Here is a 23,596-nt window from a genome sequence, read left to right on the forward strand (position 1 = left end):
ATCACAAAGCTGTGAGCCTATTTAATCTGCAGTCTCATACATATATATATATATACATATATATGTGTATATATATATGAGCAACCAATTTCCTGACCTCTTTGTTCCACGCCTCCTCCCTCTTCCTGTGCATAGTACAAAGAGTACAAGCAAAATGTGTCAGCACTACTTTCTTCAGGATCATCTCAGACATATGCTGAGTGATCTCTAGAGCAAAGTGAAGCCATATATAGCAAGCAGCACTTTTGCTTTGAATTACATTGCAGCTCCAGCTAACAGCCTCCTCATGATTTAGGTTGAGTAATTTAAGATGATGGTAGGGAGCAGGTCTGGTTCACTGTCCAATATTTCAATACTGTCACATCCTTCACTTGTGATTTGAGTGTACTTCTGAGCCTGTTCTGCAGTCTGCATTTAAATGACAACATCTAGGTAGATTAGGGCTCAGCAAGATTTCAAGAAAAGTATATAAAATTCTAATTCTTTTGTTCCAAACTACAGGGAAGCATGCCCGAGGCAACTTAACAAGAGACTGTACTTCTCCAAGAGGCATGACATATTTATCACAGTGTCTTGATTCATCACGAGTGAAGATCTCCAAAAGCTGGCAAGTTCAGAAAACAGTGGGAATCAGGATTAGTGAATTGCTGCTTTGCAGAAGATAACACAGTGCTGCCATTCTGATCCTCCTGTGCCTCTCCAAATACTAGACTGAGTAATACATATGCAGTAGGTCACAAACCACCCCTTAAAAGCACTGGAAAACATCAGAAGTGTTCAGTGGAATTGAGTGCTGAAATGCTTTAGAGACCCTTAGCACATGGCTTCAGACATCTTTTAGGCACAAAACTACTTTAGAGAAACTGCTTTCTGGATATCTAATACTAACTGTACATAACAGGACTTTGAGAAGTTCAGGCAAATTATTTCCTTCTCTTGTGCTGGCAGCATTTACTGTTGTCCTGCTACTGTTAAATACCCACTATCATTACAAAATAGGAAAAATAAAACAGTTGCCAAGGCAGCATAATCTGAAAATGACTCACAATGATTTCACAAACATTTATTTGCAAGTGTTTGGACATTTGTCTTAATTGTCTTTATTGTAGATACCTCTAGGAAGAAAAACACTCTGGTCTGAATAGCTGATATTCTGGTATCATTTTTACCAATATTACTTTAAGCTGACTTTTTGAAAAGCACACTTTAATAATTACCATGGCATTTAAGAGAAAATCTTGGAATCAAACAATATGTGATATAGATACTTAATTTAAGCATTTAAATACAACGATTCAAAAATTCAAGTTTTGGGGACATGTCTAAGAAGCTACTGCATAAAAAGGCAAAAATGCATATTCTGCAGCAGAATAAAACCAGAATTGGTCTGAGATGTCACTTGGGATATCATATTCTTCTTTGTTCTCTAGCTGTAACTTGGTCAGGTCCGTGTTTGGAGATGCCTTTCTCCTCCTCCATGAGCTTCATGCACAAATAACTCTTTTGCAACATAAATATGCACAGCGCATGTATTTCATTACAATCACAGAGAAACAACAAATCCAAGGAATTGTGCATTTCTTTGACCTGCAGGGCTGAATGTAAGAACATGACCTTTTGCACCTCTGCTCAGCCCCAATTTCCTCGTTGCTGTACCAAGCCCCCAGCAGCAGTCTCCCACCAGCATCTCCTGCTCATTCCTGCTGGGCTCTTGCATAGCAGAAGTGCCTCTGAGGGAGTTGTAGCCCCCAGCTTCCATTCAGCTGCTGTCTTTGACTACATACTGGGCAGGAAGAGAGGACAGAGCCAGAATCTTCCCAGACGTGTTCAGTTACAGAAGCGATGGACACAAAGTGCAGCACAAGAAATTCCAACCAAGCACAAGGAAAAATTCTTTCACCATAAGGTTGGTCAAAGATTGGACCAGATCATCCAGGCCTCTGCATCCTCCACCCTCAGAGATATTTAAGCCTCAACCAGATATTGCCCTCAGGTGAACAGATCTAACTGGATATGAGCTCAGCAAGGGTTAGACTATAATAAGGGTTACTCTATAATAAAACCTGGAGACAAACAGCTCTTCTGGAACTTCAGCTGGTCAAAATGATCTCATTTGTTCAAGGCAGAAGTTCCCAACTTGGATATGTTAATTCTTAAATATAGGAGAAAATAACAGGGTTTTTGGTTTTTTTTTATGAAAAAACTCACCTCTTATTTAGACAAACGTAATCACACACTACACCTGTAAAGGGCTTCCATCAAAAGTACCTCAAGCATTTTAAGTATCATTAAGGACAATGATATCCATTATCAAAAAGTGCAGGTGCATCTCCCAGCTTTCCTTTATCAAGTTCTAAGATGGTTAGAGCTGCTGCTAAGGGGGAGAGATTATTTGCTCTGGTTTATGCCACATTATCACAGCTACACGTTTGGCCAATTCTGAGACACTGAAGTGGCTCCTACACAGCATGGAGCATAGGAAGAGAACATCAGATATTTCTGCTCTACACTTAACTCCAAAAGCTGAATACTCAAGGACTTTTCTCCAAGAGAAAAACTGAATACTCAAGGATTTTTCTCCAAGAGAATATAACCCATGTGATACAAATCTACCCATGCTTCATTACATGGCTACCTTTCCTTTACCTTTACTGTTTATCAAAGCAGATATAATGAAGAAAAGTAGATTTGTACCAACATACCTGCCACTTAAAAAACCAACCTTCTGCCTTGTCTCAAAGTTAATATTCAGTAATCTTTACAAGTCTGCATTTTCTGCATTGTTAACACATTCTTCTGTGACTCCCTTTCCTTTTCCTATTCAGGTTTTAGCAAGTAAAAAGGATTTAAAACATACATTTAATCCATACTTTATGGAATGACTCACTGAAAAGGAGAGAATAAAGTCCTCTAATTATAGATGCCATGGTTTTTACCTCCTGCTAAGTATACTAATATTCTTTCCACTAATTTCAACTTTCCCCTTCCTCCTCTGAATTTTAAATTCTCAAACTGCTTATTTATGGAAACATTTTTTTAAACTCATTACTATAAGACTTTTCCCCATCACAAATGCCAGGCCTCTGGGGGGTCTAGAGTTATTTCTCCAGACCCTGCCATTTTCCCACCTCCAAGCTTGTTGGGAAGAACACTACCATAGCCAACTTAATTTAAGGAAGCATCCATTGCAAGAAGAGAGAATGTCTATCATTAGACTGAGCGATGTAGGTGGAAAAAAGACAAATAAATTCCTCAGTTGAGACAGCCACCAAAAAAACCTCTGCTCCATGATGGACCAGCATGTACACATAGCAGAGTCCTCTTTTTGCCTGCAAACCAAATGATAACTACATCTGATAAACTGCTGTGGCTGCCATGGGGGCAGGGGGAAAGAGGCATGCTGTAGACAGAGAAATACATTTCAACTCACTGCACAAAAATCAACTGTGCTCTGGCTAAAACCTGCAAAGACACACACCATGTAACAACCACTGCAGCCTTCCCACAAAACACAACACAAATGCAACACAAAATGCTTGTAAAGCACCAGTCTATACGACCTTGGAGCTGCACATGTGCACATGGCTATGGCTTCCAAAGCTGAGAAACCCTAAGATTCAGCACCACATGAGGATGGTTGGAAATCAGTGATTCTGTCCAATGTCAGCTGCAAGGAAATCCCTGCATGGCGACCACAGCACTGGTCCCTCACAAGCTCACTGACTGGAGAACTTCATGCAGGAGCTGCTGAGAGTGAAAGAGAATACTTACAGCTGCCTGAAGAGAAAAAAAACCATAATTTTGTACCTCAATTTACATCCGTGGGAAAATATATAGAATATTAATTTACTGGTATGAATTTTACCAGTTCTGAAGCTTTCTTGGGTGGCAGTGTCTGGGGGCTTTTTAAGTTATCATTTATTTTGGTTTGGTTTTCTAATTTCTTTTTTTTTTTTTTTTAGATCACAAGGAAAGGAAGCTACTCATAGTGGTTTGGGGATGAAAGACATAGACCAACCTCTGGCTTCAGCTCAGCAATCTCTGCCTCCCCACTGGTGGAAAAGCAAATGGCAAGTGCATAGCTCTTCCTCCCCCAGCCACCACCTGTGCCAGGCAAAGCAGAGCAAGGCAAAAAGGAAGCCTTTCAGGCAGGCAAACCATCTGCCATGTGCTGCTGCTGCATAAGACATCAAAAGGGCAGCAATAAATGTTCCACTTTTGATGAGATCTAGCCATTGCTTCTGGTTTGGACCTCTCTAGCTCAAGTTAAAAAAGCAGGCTCTGGAGGCAGAGGTGTACGTTCTCCAGAAAATGAGAAACACTCTTTGAGTGTTCAGCTCAAAAAAACCACCAAACTCCAGCTTCTTCTGTGACACTATCCCCAATAGCTGTAAAAGACATCTGAAACAGTCATAAAAAGTCAAGGTTTAAAGCTTCATACTGTTGCCATTTCCGCATTATTTACTTCCAGTAGTACCACCCCCATCCCTCTCCACCCCCAAAAATCCAACCAAAGAAACAACCCTCTATCATCTAGGTACTTCATCATCTATTCAAGCAAATTGTTACTCCCTCACAAAAATCAGAGAATTCATTAGTCTATTCCCCTCACCACCTACCATTTCTCACATTAAATGGAGAATATTTGCGATCTTAAGCAATCAAGTTTCTAAAGCACAGTGAAAATTTTTTATTAGAATAGTTCATCACCACAGGCCTTTCCGTCCTTCCTCCCAGCCACCCACCCACCCACTGACTTTAAGGGGAACAGTTGCAGCTTACAGGGAAAAGAGGGAAACACCTCACATTCAGCAAAGGGAGCTCACACAGGCACAAACACCACTTGGTACAGAGATTTGTATCCCAGGTGATCTTACCCTGTTATTGGGACAAACGAAACCATTCTAATTTACAGAAAAGTCAGCAGAAGATTATTTCAGAAGTTAAGAGATCTAAAAGTCAAAGCATGCTAGAATTCTCTAGAAGAGAAAATGCTGACCTGCCTCTAGGTAAGGCTATGCAGCTGCCCTGCCGTGGAAAGCAGAAGTTGGCAAAGGATTTGGCAATTACAAAACCAAGGCACTTAGGTGTATTCGAAGGCCTGGGAACATTACAATTAACTCTTCAAACTGTGATCACTGTGCACAGATGATTATTTCTTCTCCTCCAGCATGAACAACTTGCAGCTCTCTAAATTCCTCCTCCAGCAGAGGAAGGGTGGGAGGCAATGCACTGCAATCACTAATGCCAAACTGTGCTGGGCTGGAGATTGCATGAGGAAAAAAGACTTGTCACACTGACTGGATGATCCAAGTTTTACATTCTCTTCACCAAAGCCAGTACTTAATTACCTTGACTGACATAAGCTCATGTGGAAACACTGTCTCCCAAAAAGGATGACATCTAATATTCAAGTCTCAGGATCAGGCAGAACAAACCCTTCCACTATCTTGCTAATGACTTCTGTTCTAAAACAAAGCAAAGCCCCCAGTACATTAAACCTGTTCTGCTAATATCTTTAACAATGCATTTGAAGTTCTAAATAATTAGCAGGAAAGTCAGAGGACTTTTCACTCTCACAACAGCAAATCTGGCCCAGCTAATTTCCCAAATGAATCAAGAATCCAGAGCCAACCACCTACACATTAGTCACTTGGCTAGAAAGGAGCACTTAACTTACACTAATGAACTTAGGACTTCATTAAAATGTAATTTTAAGTTTAGCAATACACCAGGATAATATATTGTAGTAGGAAATGGACAGGATTGACACCGCAGACTCAGCTTCTTGCTACTTATCACTAATAAATTAATATAAATTAAAAATCAATACAGCAGGGTAGTGCAAGACAAATGCTCAAGTCCACGAAGAGAGGATTTGTTAGATTCATTACCCCATGCTGCCAGACACATCACTAATTCTCCAGGACTGGAGAGGACAGAGACAAGCTGTTTTGCACAGCAGAACCACAATTTGCATCAGCTCCCCTTCTGCAATCGATTCCTATCCCCTTATGCACAAACCATCATCTTACAGACAGGGCTAGTACCAATTTTGAATTATTGTGAGAAAGCCTGTCACAAAGCTACCCAGGCTCTTTACTTGAGCCATTAAAAATGACCACAGTGGGAATGGGAACGATATTTCATCTTACGAATCATATCCTAGATTATTTGCAAGACAACTGATGACCGTAGTTATCTCAGTCAGTCAAAATCCATTTCCATTCTTTTCCATTCTTCCAATTTGACCTCAACAATACTTGCTTAAGTTATTGGGAAAAAATCAGTATGGAAACAGTATATAAAACCCTGGGGAAAAAAAAAGGTTTTTCTCACTGATGCTTAGTCTAAATTTTGACAAATATACTGGACAGTTGTACTTACCAGAAAGCAGAAGGAAAACTGGTGCCATGCAGCTGAGATTTTTTCTTTACGACCTGCCCTTTAGGTATCTATCATATATCTTTCATATAAAAAACGTAGAAATGTCACCATCATGGCAATTCAAAATATTCTTGAAGGTGACTTGCCACATATTGTTTAAACTAGATTCATACCTTTGTGGATTTTAACTAGACTAGGTAGGGAGCCTATCTTAAAAAAATAATAATTACATCAATCAATACAATAATTACATCACTTTTACTACTGTTATGTTCAGAAATATCAATCATCTTGCAGTTTTGTAGCATGTTTCTCATAAGCACATGTATGCTTATTCTTTTATCAAAAAGGCAGCTGCAAATACCAAACCTTTAAAGTATCTAATAGAATTAACCATGCATTTAATTAAACAAAAGTAAAAATCAAGTCTATTTCCCTTGTCAGTAACTCCCCACCCACGGACTTCATCCTTAAATTCTAACTTGTTTCTCCATTGATGCAGACTCCACTGTATCTTCTTTCCAACTGTGTCACAGCAACTTAAACATTTAACACATATGCCTTTAAAGAAATTTGAGTGAATTTATTGTATAAAATTATGATTGGCATGGTACAGAAAAGTTCCTTTTAATGCACATTTCCCATTAACTTGTACACAAATATTACAAGTATCAAGCAAAATGCAAAAGTCTTAAGAACTAACTCCATACTACAAAAGTGTTCACATAGTGAAGTTACTCTGGTTACAAAATGTAATGGAAATAAAAGCACTTCAAAATACGTATTTGGGAAATGTTTCAAATAATCAACGCAACCTTAAGTTAGTTTAAAAATGCAAAGAAAGAGATACCTTCTTCAAAACACTATTTTTCATTTGGCAAGATGGAGCAAAGTTCAGATCAGTTCACTGAAGGACTGCTCTTGACAAGAAACAAAGAAAAAAAACCCTCTTTAGTTAAGAAAGGACTCAATTATACTATGATGACAAATAACGCCATCGAAAAGTTATCTGGCTCTCTTGTTTTCACACAGGAGCTGTCAGAGGCAAAGACGTGTGAAGAAACAGTTCCAGGTATATACAGATTGCCTTTTCAAAAACCAACCAACCAACCCAAAACTAAACCCAAAACCAAAACAAAAACCAAAACCAAAAAATCTCCAACCAAAAAAAAAAAACCTAAAAGCCCCAAAACAACAGAAAGGAGACAATCTGAACTTTGTTGCTTCAATTGAACCAGTTCAGTTCTTTAGGTTGCAGGACCCAAGAACCCTAACCTGCAAAGGATACATATTTAAAGAACAAAATGGAATTCCCACTACGAAGGAACGCACAGATGTTTGGTTACACGAGTGCCACCCATCCTCTCAGTAAGGCTGATAGAGGCTCTCACATCTCTGCTTCAAATGGCCTTGAAGACCCATTATTCTCAAGAAGGCAAAAATGCTTGGACCCTACCACCAACCTTACCAAAGGGAGGCAGTCATACTGTTAGAAAATAACACAAAAATTTTGAAGACCGAAAGCGTCCTTAAAAACTCGCACAAAGTAACTACAAAAGAAGCCATACTTTACATTGTTCTTGTATCAGATGACTTGCGTGTGTTTGAGCCATTGAACATTGGTATGTTTATCTATATGAAACTCACACATACAGAACACTGTGTTCAGGCATTATTGTTGTTTTTCTTTCAGACACACACACACAAGTTACCATCAGGTTATCCAGTCTATTTAAATGCAGTGAAAAACAGTCCACAGCAGGCGTAAAAGAAGCAGTATCCAATACAGTGTTGTCTTGCAAAAATGGAGTCAGAATTCCTGAGTCTCAGAGACATTGCTGTCCTCTCCATTACTGGATTATTTCTTTTTCCAAGGAGAACCTCTAGTTTTCGTTTCTTCACTCTCATGAAATTTCTAATAGATTGCGTCTTTTAAAAAATGTAAAACTAGTACAAAAGATGTGCCAACCAAAGTGAATTTTTAAAGCTTTTTAAAGGGAGAGGGGATTCACTTACAAAATAAAGGCCACCTTCTTGTAAAATTAGTACTGCTAATATCCCATCATTCTGTTTAGAGCAGAGATTTAGCTCCCTGCTCTAGAAGCCTTACCACATGCATGTGAGCTGAAAAACTTCATCCTTTTAACAATTAAAAATATCATATATAGGACTAACGTGGAACAGCCCTTTGTTACAATCACCAAGGTGGCAAAACCAATTAAGTGTCATTCAAATAGTCACTGCAATCTAACTTCTGCATTTTCCCTTGTACTTTGCATATTACACAGTGTAACTTAAAATGTAATTTAAGAGCACTTCAGTCCCACAATGTAGGATTTAAGCTTGTGTAAATACATTTGCATGGCTCTGCAACATTTGTAATGACTTAGAAAAATACATTCAACCAAAACTTTATATAGGGTTCTATTTTTCTTTTAAATCAAAAATGAAGAAAAAGCCAAATGGTCCCATCATTAGCTAAATATTACACTCCAAGTTCTGGAAGCAATTCCAAAGCAAAAACACATTCAAGAATAACATACATTGAATTGCATACTTTCTCATTCACCTTTATCAGTAATATAATTCTACTGTATATAATTATTTAGCCTTATAAATAATGCTAAGCAGAAAAATATTTACCTCTGTGCTACTTTTTTGTTTATAGAAGCATTTCTCAGTTTATAGGAGCAAAGGAAAAAAAACTAAAGTGCAGACTACAGGCCATGATAGGCATAAAAAATGACCAAAGGTGTAGCCAAATTTGCATTTACATCTTAAGTTACTTTGCCATCTTCCTTGTCTTGCTAGAAGTCACCCCATGTGCAATTAAACAGCTGGTCGGTTGGTTTGTGCCACAGTACAACCTGTAATCACTTGTAATTTTTTAAAAATCTATTTCAATTGTCCATAGATATTTCTTAGGCAAGGTTCAAGATATTTCTGTCTCAGGTTCACAAAACCTTTCTTAGTCATTAATACTTGAAATTACACAATATTGACACTCCCTCCAGAGAATGCTACTGTCCTCTTGTTGCAGTATGTGGTCGAGCCATTGATGCTTGGCTGAGTGTCTTTAACAAGCGACGTCTTCATTTCCATTTCACACGCTACAATAGCTGCATTGAGTTCCACTTGAGCCCGGTGAACGACATAAAACGAGAGTCCTATGCTTATGACAATCTGCAAATAAAACAAGAGTGTTGTAGGCTGCATAGACTGTGGGAATGAATACAAAGCAACTGATCTGAATGAAACAAAACGTTGTCAATGCTAAGATACATGAAGGCATCTCAAAAAAAACCTCAAAAGCTTTGACTCAAAGCTTCACAGGCAAGACATCGGAAGAAAGATGAACTTAGCCCCTGTGTAGCTCTAAACCTACATATGCTAACAATGTAACCAGCACATCAGAACGCAGACTTAAGTAGAAATTAAAATATTTCTATAAATTGAAAAGGTAAGTTTCTTTCTTTCTGTTGAAATCCATACACTTGTTAATAAAGCAATCCTTTCACCTTCTCTCTTCAGTAAAACACCACTCAAGTTTTTAACAGATCCTCCTTAGGAAAAAGAAAAAAAGATAAAATCTTCAAATAAAAATCAAAGTGTATCACAGTTAGAGTCCCTCTGAAAGAAGCAAGCTCCTCTGCCTTTTTTAAAGAACATTAACTAGCTGGAAACTGCAGCTTCCTTTCAAAAAAGCAGAGAAGCTCTATTACTTACAACATAATCTAGAGTTCTGAGTCTAAAACCTGAACTTCATTAATAATTGTAGGGCTATGTTTTCTTTAACATTGAGGACTATTGCTTAAAACACCTGTCAGCATAGCAGATGGTGCTGGAATATCTCTGAGTAAGACAACTGACAAGTATGAGCACAGGACAACTACAGCTGGAAAGCACCCTGGCACTCTCTAGCCCAACCAGCTGCTCAGAGCAGGGCTGGCTGGAAGATCAGAACAGGCTGCTCAGAACTTAGTGTCCAGTCAGGTCTTGAAAACTGTAAAAAGACAGAGATTTCACCACTCCTCTGGGCCCTCTGCTCCAGTGCTTGAGTACCCTTATGGCAAAAATGATGTTCCTCACCAACTTATACTGGCCAGCTTTTGTAATGTGTAACATTTTGAAATGTTACACATTTCAAAAGCTGGCCAATATAAGATTCACAATTATACTCTAGACACTAATTTTTTAAAAGATAGGAAAAATTCTATTCTAGAAACTTATCCAAATATTTAAATTTGATTTGGCTTAGAAATATTACTACCAGTAACCTAGCCCCCTAGATAAATAATTTAAAATATACACATAGACAACCATGAAATGTGAAGGATTTTCAGAGCTATTCACTATATCAAAGTCCCATCAAAGTTCATCCAGGCAAAGCAATCCGCACACTCCTGAGAGACAGTGGGAGAACGCAAATATTTCTCCACTAAAGGTGTCCCCTTCAGTTATTCAGTCACATCCCAAGGACTGGTCTCAAGAAGATTAGTAATCCTTTTAAAACATTCAGGCTATCCAGCTACCACTTACCTGAGCAAGACTTATGTTACAACCTATATAATCTGCAAAGGAGAGTCAACGTCAATTTAAAAAAAAAAAAATATATATATATATATATATATAGGGGGGAAAAAGCAAAAGACCACTAAAAACTACTACTCTGGAAATAACATCTCATGACTAAAATAAGAGCTGATCAAGAAACCATTTATTTTCTCTTTGGCTTATCAAGACTATCTACACTACACTTACAAAGGCTTTTTTAATACTCGTAACCACGTTTCATGAAAGCTATAAATTTTATGTTCTATTTAAGAGCACACAAATTTCGGGGTAAAGGTGGAAGGTGTGTTTAAAATGGTCCTAGACTTAGTTTTCTATGGTAGCATCATTAAAAATCAGCTTTATGACTGTAGAAACTGAGGAAACAGAAATTACTGCAGTACCTACTGAAAGTCTGTAAACCATGGTAATTGCTAGTCAAACACAGCTTGAAGTACTGTCACTGTCTAAGGAGCTTTTAATATATAATTCTGAAATACCCATACTCTATGCTCATAATGGTCTCACACTTAAAGCTTACATCCAAAATTTAGTGATAAATTATTTCAAGAGCTAAGGTCATGTAAAGGTAGTTGATATACTTCTCATTAATTTACTCACTTGTAAAATTAGGATATTCTGATTTAGGCATTAAGAAAACAGTACTCTATTATACTACTAGCATTTTTAATCCTGAATATCTATGCAAAATGGGTATGCTGAGTGCTGAGTGAACAGTGCACAGGTGCTGGGTCTACACACACACAAGCTTTTGTGTAGGCATGGTTTGACAAGTCTAAAATTCAGCAGGAGATTATCCTAGAAGGCAAGTATTTTTCTGGCTTTTCAGTCTAGAGCACAGTTGATCAGCTCCAAGAAAAAGAAAAGCCACAGTCTGGGAAAGTTCTCTGCCTCAGCTAGCTAAAAGAAACCTAACTAAAAAGCAAAGGAGAGCTCTCTCCCACCGTCCACTGCCAACAACACAGTCCAGGAGAAGGATGTGGGGGAAGCAAGTGCAGTCGCTGAAAACACACTTCTTCCCCCCTTCATTTTGGAACCAGTCTTAAAGGTGCAGAACTCAGCACCCAGCACAAACGGAACAGACCTGGGGGGATTCAAGCATCATAAAGTCACCCCAGAACAGCAAAAGAAGGAAGTTTACTGTATGTGTAGAAGAAGAGATTACAGGCGATCTTGCCCCTAATAAGTCACAGTTGTACTAATTACCAAAGAAGAGGAATAGCCTTGTCCTTAATGGATCACAGCTGTGACTAATAAAGATAAGTGTGATAAAAGGGGTGGGTTGGCTAGTCAGGGGCATCTTTGAGGCTGAGGGCCTGGAGAAAGAGGACCTTGAGGAGCCCTGAGGAAGAAGGAACAATCCAGAGAGACACAAGGAAGGCTGGTACTACTGTAAGAGATCTCCTATGAGGTCAGTCTGGGTCTGATAGAGTTAGAGTCTGCTGTTAGAGCCCGTGGTCAGAGTCTGCAAATCAGTACTTGCAGTCATGGTCTAGCAGGAAATAGCCAGCAGTCAGAGTCTACAGCTGGACCCCACAGTAGGAACTTGCTGTAGTCAGAGTCAGGCTGAATGATCTGTAAAGAAGAATAAACCGGGACCCTTTTCATGTTGTTGAAGGAGATTCTGTGTCTTGACTCATTTCTACCCCTATCAAGAGGTCTGCTGCAACAACTTACCAAAAACTGTGTCAGAAAGAGAGATTGCTGAGTAAACTCTGCTTTGTGTAACAGTGAGGTGTGAGAGAGTTACGCTTTTCTCAGAGCATAAAACAAAATCTAAAGAAATCAGTACACTGGGAACCCATCTTTCTGGGCATCTAGCAGTCAACAGAAATAAGGGAGAGACAGACAGTACCATTACCAAAGGTCTATGAAAGCAATTATTTTAACTGACCTGTAAACCGAATACAAGATAGCCACTAACACTTTGTTCTGCAATCACATCCTCCATGGTGCGCAAGGTAGTGCCCAAGTACGAGTTCAGGAGCTGAGTAGGCAGCAGCCCAAGTGAAGAAGCCATCAGGTAGTTGGGTAGTGATAAATCTGTAATCTGAGTAAATAGGAAGAGTAAGAAATCAAAAGCAGCTCCAACACAATCTATGTGTACAAACAACTAGACTACCACTTTCCACAACCATCCCTGCAAATTATGAAAGAATATTCTATATTCCCTCATTGGAACTTTGATTCATGCACAGGGGGAAGATAATAGAACAAAACACTATGTATCTAGTTTTTATCTGGCCTTTTTAATGTTACTAGGTTTGATTTCATTTCACCTTACATTATGCAACATCTCTGTGCAACAGTCACTAACTAGGGGATATTTATTTTTACCTGGTGAATGGAGCCCTTAGATTTATGAGAATTTACTTGTGAGAAGAAAATGACTTTATCCAATGCTAAGGTCTAAAGCAAAAATGTACTTGTTTTGCATTTTATGTATATGGCAAATAATACCAGAGGTAATTGTTCAAAATGTCACTGTATTAAATATGATCCAGGTAACAGAATGGCAGACATAACTTGCCCAGCACAAATTGTGATTTATTAAGATATACATGTCTTTCAGTGATCCCTATGAGCAATATCCATATATACCTATACTGATATGAGTATCGTTAAGATTATCTACCAAAGGTATTTTGCATCTCACTTTAATTAGTGAACAAAATAGTACACATCGCTATAGGTTTTATTCATTTCTCTGGAAAAAATACTAATAATGCTTCAGTATTTTCTTCTGTTTGCTGTGATGTTTCTGTTCTGCATCAATAGGGGAAGGTGTGAGCTTACATGGGAACAAAGTACACAGTGGAAGCTAAATTAGTATCAGCAGCTATCAGGAAATATTAAAGACAAGCAGTATGAGACCAAAAAATATTTAACAAGAAAAAAGAAAACAAGAGGAAACTGGGTTAAAAATGAGTATGGAAATGATGATTTGGAAAACAAGCAGTCCAATAAATTTTCCAGACAATTCAGTTGATAATAACAGATCTAATTAAGAACAGCCCCAACATTGAGCGCCTACATGGAAATTATTGACCTTGCCAGTTTTGCACAATGTTGAAGACCAAAGAATAGCAGCAATGTTATTCATTTCATCATGCTATTCTTAAAATAAACTTTAGTTACTGTGAAAGTCACAGTGCTGAATTCTCAGAGCTCTAAGCAGCATCAGTGGAAAGTTTTTGGGAGGAAGGGCAATGGAGGAGCAGAATGCAATGAAGCATAAAGATTAAGAATAATTCACTGGAACAAGATCCAATAAGCCATTTCCAAACTTCACACTGCATATTATACTTCCCACAGACTGAAATATATACCAGCACCACAAATACTGTATTTCCTTCTCTAGACAAGATTAATTTAGATTTATAATGAAAAAGGATTACATAATTATGTCAGAACTTCACATTTGACCAATACTTTCAAAAGACTTTTTTAAGCGTTGTTGTAATCTGGGCCATGTAATAAGAATGCACAGTCCAAACTTCCCGTATTGCCAAGGGAATGAAGGAGCTGCTATTAAAAGTTTCTGAAATACTAATGCAGAGGCAAGATTTGCTAAGTAGGACACTACCATTACATCTAATGGAGCTGGGAAACTTCCAAAGATTGCTTTAACTCCTGGCACCTCTCTCATTTCTGTAGATGCATTAAGGACACTTCAGTTGCAGAGCAACACACCTGCATACCTGGATCTGTCCTGAAACAATTGGACCTCCAGAGTCATAAGAGAGCTTGCTTCCAAATGAAGGGGAAACTGCTCCAGTGGATACACTGAATTGCAGCTTGTGCTTCCCACTGCAATGAAAGCTAAGGAGGGGGTGAAAAAATTTTTGAGACGCCCTTTTAACTAAACAGTAGGTTTAGAGCTACACTTATATCCCTTTCCCCAGAATGCACAGGAAGTGGACAGCATCCCTGCCTAAGGAACTTGAGAAATTATCAATAAAACTTACAGCTTACCATACCTTTATTTCTAGGAACTTTATGTTCTATGAACCTGCCAAAATGGGATCTGCATGGCCAGGCTGCCTAACAGCCTACCAGGGCTCTGTTTCTGGTGAAAGCTCAAGCCAGCAAAATTTAACCCTGAAATCCCAAACCAAGCATAGATGCAACTGTGTTATGGGCCATAACAGAAATGTATTTAAATTGTATTCAAATACAACTAAGAACTACCTAATTGCACTGATAACAATAGACAGAAACTCCCCCACTAAGTCTTGGATGGGCTTTGTCCCGTTGAACTTTTGTGCATTTTTTGTGGCTGACACCTTTGGTTCAGTACTGTCAAAGAATAAATGTTTCTGTCAGGACTTTGCTGGGGGAACCCATCTCTTTAGGGACTTCAGCACAATTTCTCTTCCCTCAGTTTACAAATCCCTGTTTCAGATTCAGGTTTAGTGACAAAGGCCAAAGGATAACTCAGGTTCTTTTTCCTCAAAAAAACGCCCAAAATAAAACCCCCCAGAAACAGCCCTTCCCCCTCCCAAAAAAGGCCAACACCACCCCCTCAAAAAAATCCCAGTAAATAAAAAAAAAAACAAACCAGCATCCAACTTTCTAACAAGCAGAGGAAGCAGTGTGCATGCTCTTGCAAAGCAGGTACCATTTCTTCAACTCCAACTTCATTGTATGCATTTCTGAACCCAGACATGCACACTTAAATACTCAAATTTTTTAATCATTATTTATTTCATGTAATATTCCCCTTAAAACAAGGGGGAAAAGTATTAAATTCCACCTAACCTACATCTGGCACTACAAATAACCAGTTTGCACAAATCTCACTCCAAGAACAAACTCGTGGGAAGATGATAACCTGCATACCAGGCCTCCTTACAGACCTGCCTTCAAAACACTCCAGAGTTGCCAAGGTGAGAGAGCCGTGCGTGGGCAAACACATCAGTAAGAGCTATCAACACACCCCAAGAGCCCAGGCCACTCTGGCATCAGGAGTGACAATTAAGCAAAACTCACTCAAAAGAGAAATACAAACATGCTTTCAGTTAGAAGTGCTGGATTCCAGAAAGGCAAGCAAATGCATTACCTCACCCCTCTACTATCAGCAGAACGACCTTTTAAGAAGCAAGATCTTCATGTCTGGCTGGTGAGAAGCTAAGGAATTTATGTTAATTTTCTTCATGTGCTGCTTGAATTGATATGACTCCTTCACTAATGAAATCCTAAAAAGCTCTTCCATCTTTCTCTACATCCCCTACAAGCCAACCTCCCAAAAGCCCTCAGCAGATGGCACATGCCACCGAACAAGTGCTTGTAGAAATCATTTAATCCCAGCCCTGCAGATGACCCTGCTCACATCAAGGTTATTCCTCTCCCTGAACCGTGTGTGTCACTTCCTTCCTCCTCTCTCAATTAAATATTCTCAGTATCTCCAGTTTACTTAAAAATATCCACATAGAAAACATGCATAGACCAGACCACTGGAAAATTAAAGATGTGTACTTTTTCTTAAGTTCACTGTTGCTTAAAAATTAATTATTTTCAAATTCATTGCTGAAGTTGCTAGCATGGGGAAATGCACTTTAAACTTAAAATAAGTGTTAAGTTCTTAAATAAGTGAGATTTAAAGGAAATGACAGCTTGGTCTATATAGGTAGAAAACTATTTTTTACGTAACTTAAACTTGATTCAAAATGAGAAACTGTCTTGAATTCCTAGATTTGTATGCATCACTTTTCAGTGATCTAGTAGCTCATATTACATGTTCTCAGTGAAAAACTGAGTATACACTGTGCTTTATTTGACTATGCTATAAAGTAGTAAATCAGGAGTAATAAAGATAACCAAACTAAAATTAGCAAAAAACATCCAAGTTACTTGGCATAAATCAAGCATGTGGTTTCGTCTCATTTCCTATTATTTTAACACTGAAACCATCCACTTGGAAAGAAAATTATTTAGCCTGCAGAATATGCAGAACACAAACCACAGTGATTTACAGCATCATTTTAATATTGAACTGGCCCAAATCCTCTGCTGAATCGTGTTTCCAACAGAAGGGTTATGCCAGGAAGGAAATCATTTTAACTTGGTAATTCTCTGGTCTGTTCTTTAGATTCAGTACTACTCTATATCATCTGCTGATTACTGCAAGTAACACCCCAAAGCTGAGAACAACCAGAGCACAACAGCTCTCCCCACTTCAGGAGGGTCACAGCATAGCAGAAACTTCATTTGCTATAAGGGACCTTGGGCTCCAGGAGGGACTCGCTCCCAGCTGGACAAGTCTAAGCTTCTTCAGTCTGGAGTAATATAGGTTGACAAAAAAAAAAAGCCAGCAGAGGTTCAGCTGTTCAGTTTCTCATTCTTAACAAGGAAATGGTTAAAGGATCTGCTTAAAAAGAAATTACAAGTTGCTATAGCTCTTATGGATAGAGATTACAGCTCTGGAGATGAATTATCCACTATACACAGTTTTATATGCAGCAATTTAAAATATTTGGTGTGGATGTTACACCCCAAAATTGCAGGGGTTAAACTTTACTTAAAAAACAAATTTGGTATTCGGTGACCTACTAATTGCAGCCAGATGATTCTGTCAAAATTGAGCATGTGCTTCAAAAGGGTATAGCATCAGGACTGCAGACAGGCAAAGAAAGGTGGGCTATATCAAAGTGGCAGACCAAAACACATGTTTAGACAGTCGCTTATGTTAAAGAACAAACATACAAGCTACTGATAACATTTAAAGTATTTCACAATCCAGTTTGCTTTGTTTTGATTTCACCAAGTTATTAGATACAACTGAGGCATAACACAGCCAAAAACCAGATCCTTCAGACAAAGTACTCGGGAAGCAATGAGGGTCTGAAATTGTCATCAGCAGCATAACAATACTAAAAAAAACCACCCTCCATGTTCTTCTTTACTTTTTCCTTTAACATGATCAAAGAGACCAAATGACTGTATCCATCTTCACTTGAAAGTAGAAAGAAAAGCAAGACTAACCCCTTTCCAGACTCAAGTTTAAACTAACTTTCGGTGCCACACTACAGTACTGTCTTTTTTCAGGTCTGAGGCTACATCCTGCTCTGCTCAAAACCTGCAACCTGTCTTGTGCACACGGACTTTACATCCTATATCAATTTGCCAGATGCATGGTACAAACACCAACCACACCGAGAAAGAATTTTAATCTGTCCACTTCTTTCTTTCCAATATGATTACTTAAACAGTTTAGGAAGATCTGGCAAGAGTTTTCCTCAACTCTTGCCAGGTGTTAAAGTGGATCACTTTAAAAGCACAGACACTTCATAACTGCTGAGTTCTCCACAAATTTTGCTATGCAGCATCTTGGTGATTCTAACACCAGATCACAGTCTTGAAAGACTCTAACAAAACGCCAGTGAGCAAGGCAACTCAACAATCTGCCTGCTGTCCCTCTGCATGCACAGAAGAGCAGCAGAGAGAGTTGTTTTTACTGTTGTTAAAAGAGAGAGAAACCACGGCTTGTTCCCAGGAGAGGAGGAAACCTCCAGCAATAACAGCAGCCACTACGCCGAAAGACATCCTTCCAGCACTTGTCTTCCTCGGCCGTACAGCCCAGGCAGGGACTCACCGCGAAGACGGCGTTCTGCAAGCCGAAGGGGATCAGCGTCAGCCGCGACAGACACACCACCCTGAGGCCGCTGCCGCCCTCCACGACACGGACGATGGCACTGAGCGTCCCGCTGCCCTGGATCCTGGCCCGTGCCCAGCGGGCCAGCAGTCGCTTGCAGGCCACGTGGGCGACAAAGGTGCCGACGAGGACGCCGAACACCATCAGCCCCATGCCCAGCACGAAGCCGTAGAGGTAGCCGGCGGCCACGTTGAGCAGGATGTAGCCCCAGCCGCACGGGAAGGACACGGCGATGAAGCCCACGGTGAAGAGCAGAACGCCGGCCAGGCTGTCCAGGCTCTCGGCCCAGAGCAGCAGGTCCCGGAGGTACTGGCGCACCAGGGTGAGCGAGGCGAAGCAGACGGCGGCCAGGACGCACAGGCTGAGGCAGCTCTTGTACCAGCAGGTGCCCAGCAGGCAGCAGGAGCAGCGCCAGCCCCGGGCCTCGGCCAGCCCATGCCCGCCGCCTCCCGGCTCGGGCAGCTGGCAGAGCAGCAGCTCCGCGGGCGGCAGCCCGTCCTGCTCCGCGCAGGGCCCCAGCAGCAGCCCGCCTGCCCCCGCCGCCTCCGCCGGGATGAAGCCGATGGTGTCCCCGCTGCCGCCGCCTCCCGCCGCCGTCCCAGCGGCTCGGGACAGCCAGCGGCCCAGGTCCTGCCGGGCGCCCTGCGCCGCCGCCTGCTTCACGGCCCGGGAGAGGAGCTGCAGCGCCGCGGCCCCCGCGCCCCGCATCCCCCCGCCGCGCCGCCCGGCTCCAGCGCCGCCGAGCCGCGCAGCCCCTTCGCTCCCCGCCTCCCCACGCAACCTGCGGGCAGGGGCGGCCGTTCCCTCATCGCCCCGCCATGGCCCGGCTACCGAGCCCGGCCGAGGGCCGGGCGGGGGCGGGGAAGCGGCGGCGGGGAGGGCGGGGAGGAGGGGGCCGCGCTTCGCCGCCGCCCGGCGGGCGGAGGGGCCGCGGCGGCCTCCGCGCCGCCTCCCGCCTCGGCCGCGCCGCCGGGGCTGCGGCGTTAGACGGCGGCGGGGCCGCTCTCTCCGTCCCGGCAGTGGCAGCGGCGGCCCTGGCGGAGCGCGAGTCCCGGGGAACAGCGGCGGCGGCGGCAGCACCGGGGCTCCATCTCCCCGCGCTGAGCTCCTGCTCCGCTCCGGGAAGCGCCTTCTCGGAACGGCGGTGCCGATGTGGCAAGCCCGGGAGGGAGGAGGCCAGGCGAGGCTCCGGCGGCAGCAGCGCCCGGCCCCGCTGAGGGGCTCGGCGGCGGCGCCAGGGCTCCGCCTCCCGCCCCGCCCCGGCCCGGGAGCGCCGCGCCGGCCGGGTGTGTCCCCGCGGGGCCCCGCCGCCAGCCTCGCCCGAGCCGCCCCGGGCCGCGCCCCACATCGGCCCCGCTGCCAGCAGCCAGCGTTCCCGGCAGGGTCATAAGCAGCAGAGTTCGGAGGAGCCGTGCTGGAAAGCGGGTCGTTTTCCATCAGGGGACCGCGGGGTTAAAGCATCGCTGACTGCACTGTTACGCTTACGCTCCCTTGACATGTCAGCGACTCTCTCTCTCTTACGTGAGAACTTTGTACCGCAAACACGTCGGCTTTCCCCTCTCCGCCAGCGAGACGAGCCTCTCCCGGCCAGCGGCCGGGCTTTGAGCCGAGGGTGGACAGCCCATGCGTCCGGGCTCCGCCGCACCTACACTCCAGTCAGCGCGGTTCACATGCCTGGAGCCTCGGACCCATGTTGGGATGGTTTGAGGTTGAATTTTGAGCCATTGCTGGAAAGAAACAGCCTGGATATGCAGTAAGGGCTCCATTTGGAGGGGTGTTTTCTTGCCGAGGCTGGATAGTTTCGTAGGTTGCTTTTGCTCTGGTGTTACAAATGTCAAGGTACAGAAAGGGTTTGTTTTCTTTACAATGCTTATACATACAACGTGCTTCAGTGGAGTTATATTCCTCTGCTGGGAAATTTGCAAGCACATATTAAACGAAAATATGTGTAGGGTGTAATGGTTAAAGGGTGATTGGAAATAAGCATCTCAAAATGCAGGACATATCTTTAAGTACTGCAACTATGCACTTGCAAAATACAATGGTAGAAACTATATAATCTGGGCAATCCAGCAAATCAGCCAAAGAAAATGACAGATACCTTTGACAGCCAACAGAAGAATAAAAAAATCCTGAGGGACACTACAGCAGGGAAATTGCAGATAAATGTCTCCAGCATAACCTGCTTTCTTAATGCTACCTGTATCTGAATGTGAGCATTTGATTTTGTATGCAGTCTTTGCTTATGATGCAAACACAGGCGGGTCATACATCCAGAATTATAATAATAAATGTCAAGAAAACCCTGCACTAGCGCTTGTAAAGGATGATGGACATGCTTGTACATTCAGTAAGACATTTTAGGAAACAAGGCGGCTGGCAGTTCAGTAGAAGAACAAGAAGACAAAATATTAATTTCTGGTTTTATACTAAGAGCACATATGTCTTTGATGTGGATTCAGCTTGTGTATATTTTTGTTCAATGCAGTTACTTTCATAAAATAGGAAAAAGTCTGGGTGGAAATGTCTAACAGAGTTACATGCTTTACAGTGCCCCTCTGTTGCTGCATTTAAAGTGCAGAACCTTGTATTCTGAGCTGGAATGAATTTCTGGCTGTCACTCTAAAAGCTACAGGGTTCTGTACGTATAATCACAGAAAATGTACTTGAAAAGTGATCACAAGAGAATATGAAAAACATAATGGTCTATCTAAGTAACAGTTTTGATATTACGCTCTAACCTATTAAAAAAATTGAACTAGTTAGTGGACATGCTTTTCCAATCCCTAGGAATATACAGGCTGAAACTACTTGACCTTACCCATCACCTGGGCTCCCTAAAATAGCTAATCCTGCCATTCTTCTGTCCCCTGAAGCAATAGTTCAGGAAGGAAAGACAAGAAATAATCAGATTTTGAGTGACATAGGCCATGGTCACGGAGCATCTTTGGATAAACATCCAAGTGAGGCCACAGGAATTCAGCAAGACTTGGGTGGAGCTGGTAGCTGCTCCCTCATGCACAGCGGATACAGCTACAGAGATGAGAGACAGTGTCAGCTGGCTCCTTTGAGCCTTCCCAGCACACTCTTAACCATCTGAAGGGGAAAAAAACAACCTCACACACCCTTGAAAACGTGCCAAATTGGCACATTGCTAGACACAATGCCGGACAAAATGGTCTGCCTTTCAGACTTGCTAGTCAGTGAATCATAGGATATTCCTGTACCATGGGTGATGCAGTTACAATGATATAAGCAAGGCAAGATCTGTAGGGGAAAGCAGTTGTTTTTCCAATCACTACACTTAAAAAAACTAGGCAAGCTCTTGAGCACACAGCTCCTGGACAAACACTTTGTTCTCCAAAAAAGATAGCGCTTTTTGTTTGTTTTTCCTTTTTCCCCAGGTAGATTAGTTGATTTAGTGAATAATTTGCAGCAAATGCTGACTAACCTGTTCTTTTAAAAAGCAGAACTGTTACTTCTGTTACTTTTGGAAATTGCCTGAAGTAATAGGAATAAAACTTACAGGTTTAGTTCGCATGGGTTTAAATTATTGCATTACATCAACTAGTACTGCTCCTATACTTCCTTAGCTGGATCTAATTACGTAGATTTTCATTATCTCATCTATCATTTGAGCTGATTTCCTACCTATCCCTACTTTTAATTTTTGTCATTCTCAATGAATACATGTTGCCCCTGAGAGGCACAGAGTTACAGCTGGAGTATATCTTTAAGTTCTGCTGTTCTACTTCAAGAAAAGGTGTTCTATAGAAAGATGTTCTCACAATTATATAGGTAGTAGTGGATATTGAAGATTTTCTGCCAGACAGGTGTTTTTTCCAGGCCTGCAATGTAGGCAGAGGGTATTTCCTTGTCCTGGCACGAGCAACTGAGAAATGCTATTTTGTGTTTTGAAACGATGATTCTTCTGTCTCATTTTTTGATTTGAAGGACTATTATCATGCAAACACACCCAACTAAGCATGTGAGTCATCTTATTGAAATGAAAGGCATGACTCATTTAGGTCCATGCAACTGGTCCACACTGAACAGGGACCCTGAAGATGGGGAGTAGAATACATTAAGCCACAAATCAGGACCTAAAATAATTCTGAAGCTTATTTCTGTAGTTATTTCTGAATTGCTTTTTGGGAGGGAGAAGCAGGACCTTTTTGAGAAAATGATATTAAGAACCATAACACCAATGTACTTCTAAATATATGTTCGTTCTGCCAGCATTACTGTGAAGATCCTTAGTATTGACTAATCTGTGTCAGGGGTAAGAATTCATAGGCCACAGCAGGCTCGCTGAAAGTGCCTCCATCTGGCCTGCAGTCTTCTTGCTATAGATTCCTTTACATCCACTTGAAGGAAGAGGGATGTAAACTCAAACAGGAAATACACTTTATGCTGTTAAACAGAGTATGAGTTGCAAAGATGTGGAGGATGGTATTAGCAAGGAGCAAGTCATGACCAGAGAAATTATTCTAGTAGACCAAGTTAGGTCTGCAAACCATAGCTTTGGGCCCTGCTGATTTGGATTGTTGTTTTTCAAATATGTGTACATTCACAATTTTGTCAAAGTGAATGACAAGTGTGCTATAGGAAAACAAGGGATCATGTAGCATTTTATGACATTGCTTGAATTCCCCATGAAAGGTGATAGCTCTGAAGTTACTGCATCAGGAATAGGAGTAAGAGGATAAAGGGCACTATTAGCAACTTGGGATCATCCAATATTTTAATTTTTTGGACCAATATCTATCAAGATGCAACAAATTTTGTGTTACTTTCACCAGGAGCTATCTAGTTCAGAAAAGATCTTTATGTAAAAGATAGAAACATAAAAAATTAAATACCCATAAACATAATTTAATGTTCCCTGAAAGAGTTTTTAAGTCTTGGGATGAGAATCCCAAGAATTGTGTTATTTTGCAGCGTGATTTATTAGCTATCTACAGAAACTTTATTTCTTGATAT

At 41.4% G+C, this 23,596-nt stretch overlaps 1 protein-coding gene and 1 long non-coding RNA gene across 9 annotated transcripts in view; one reads left to right on the forward strand and one right to left on the reverse strand.

Moving 5' to 3' along the window:
- LOC148225527 (uncharacterized) overlaps positions 1 to 8,214 on the forward strand; it is a 183,075-nt gene extending 174,861 nt beyond the window's left edge. For 6 of the 8 annotated variants that reach the window (XR_015807930.1, XR_015807923.1, XR_015807927.1 and 3 more), the window contains one exon: positions 502 to 8,214. This is a non-coding gene — a long non-coding RNA (uncharacterized LOC148225527). The remainder of the gene's footprint in view (positions 1 to 501) is intronic. The other 2 variants (XR_015807928.1, XR_015807925.1) reach the window with 1 other exon arrangement.
- Positions 6,948 to 19,321, reverse strand: TMEM64 (transmembrane protein 64). Its single transcript, XM_014890743.2, has 3 exons — positions 18,554 to 19,321; positions 12,854 to 13,009; positions 6,948 to 9,570 (listed from the first exon to the last, which is right to left on the reverse strand). Exons 1-3 carry the CDS (start codon positions 19,319 to 19,321, stop codon positions 9,376 to 9,378), a joined length of 1,119 nt encoding a protein of 372 aa, XP_014746229.1. The 3' UTR covers positions 6,948 to 9,375.
- Between the last annotated feature and the right edge of the window lie 4,275 nt (positions 19,322 to 23,596).

The sequence above is a fragment of the Sturnus vulgaris genome, chromosome 1, assembly GCF_052056855.1.
Source record: "Sturnus vulgaris isolate bStuVul1 chromosome 1, bStuVul1.hap1, whole genome shotgun sequence".
Taxonomy (NCBI): domain Eukaryota; kingdom Metazoa; phylum Chordata; class Aves; order Passeriformes; family Sturnidae; genus Sturnus; species Sturnus vulgaris.

Bases quoted from the DNA above. Each gene is read 5' to 3' on its own strand.
- TMEM64 (XM_014890743.2), bottom strand. From the start codon at position 19,321: ATGCGGGGCGCGGGGGCCGCGGCGCTGCAGCTCCTCTCCCGGGCCGTG. The intron at 13,010-18,553 runs GTGAGTCCCTGC...CTATTTACTCAG, and splicing joins TGCAGAACGCCGTCTTCGCG to ATTACAGATTTATCACTACC. The intron at 9,571-12,853 runs GTCAGTTAAAAT...TTTTATTTGCAG, and splicing joins ATCTTGTATTCGGTTTACAG to ATTGTCATAAGCATAGGACT.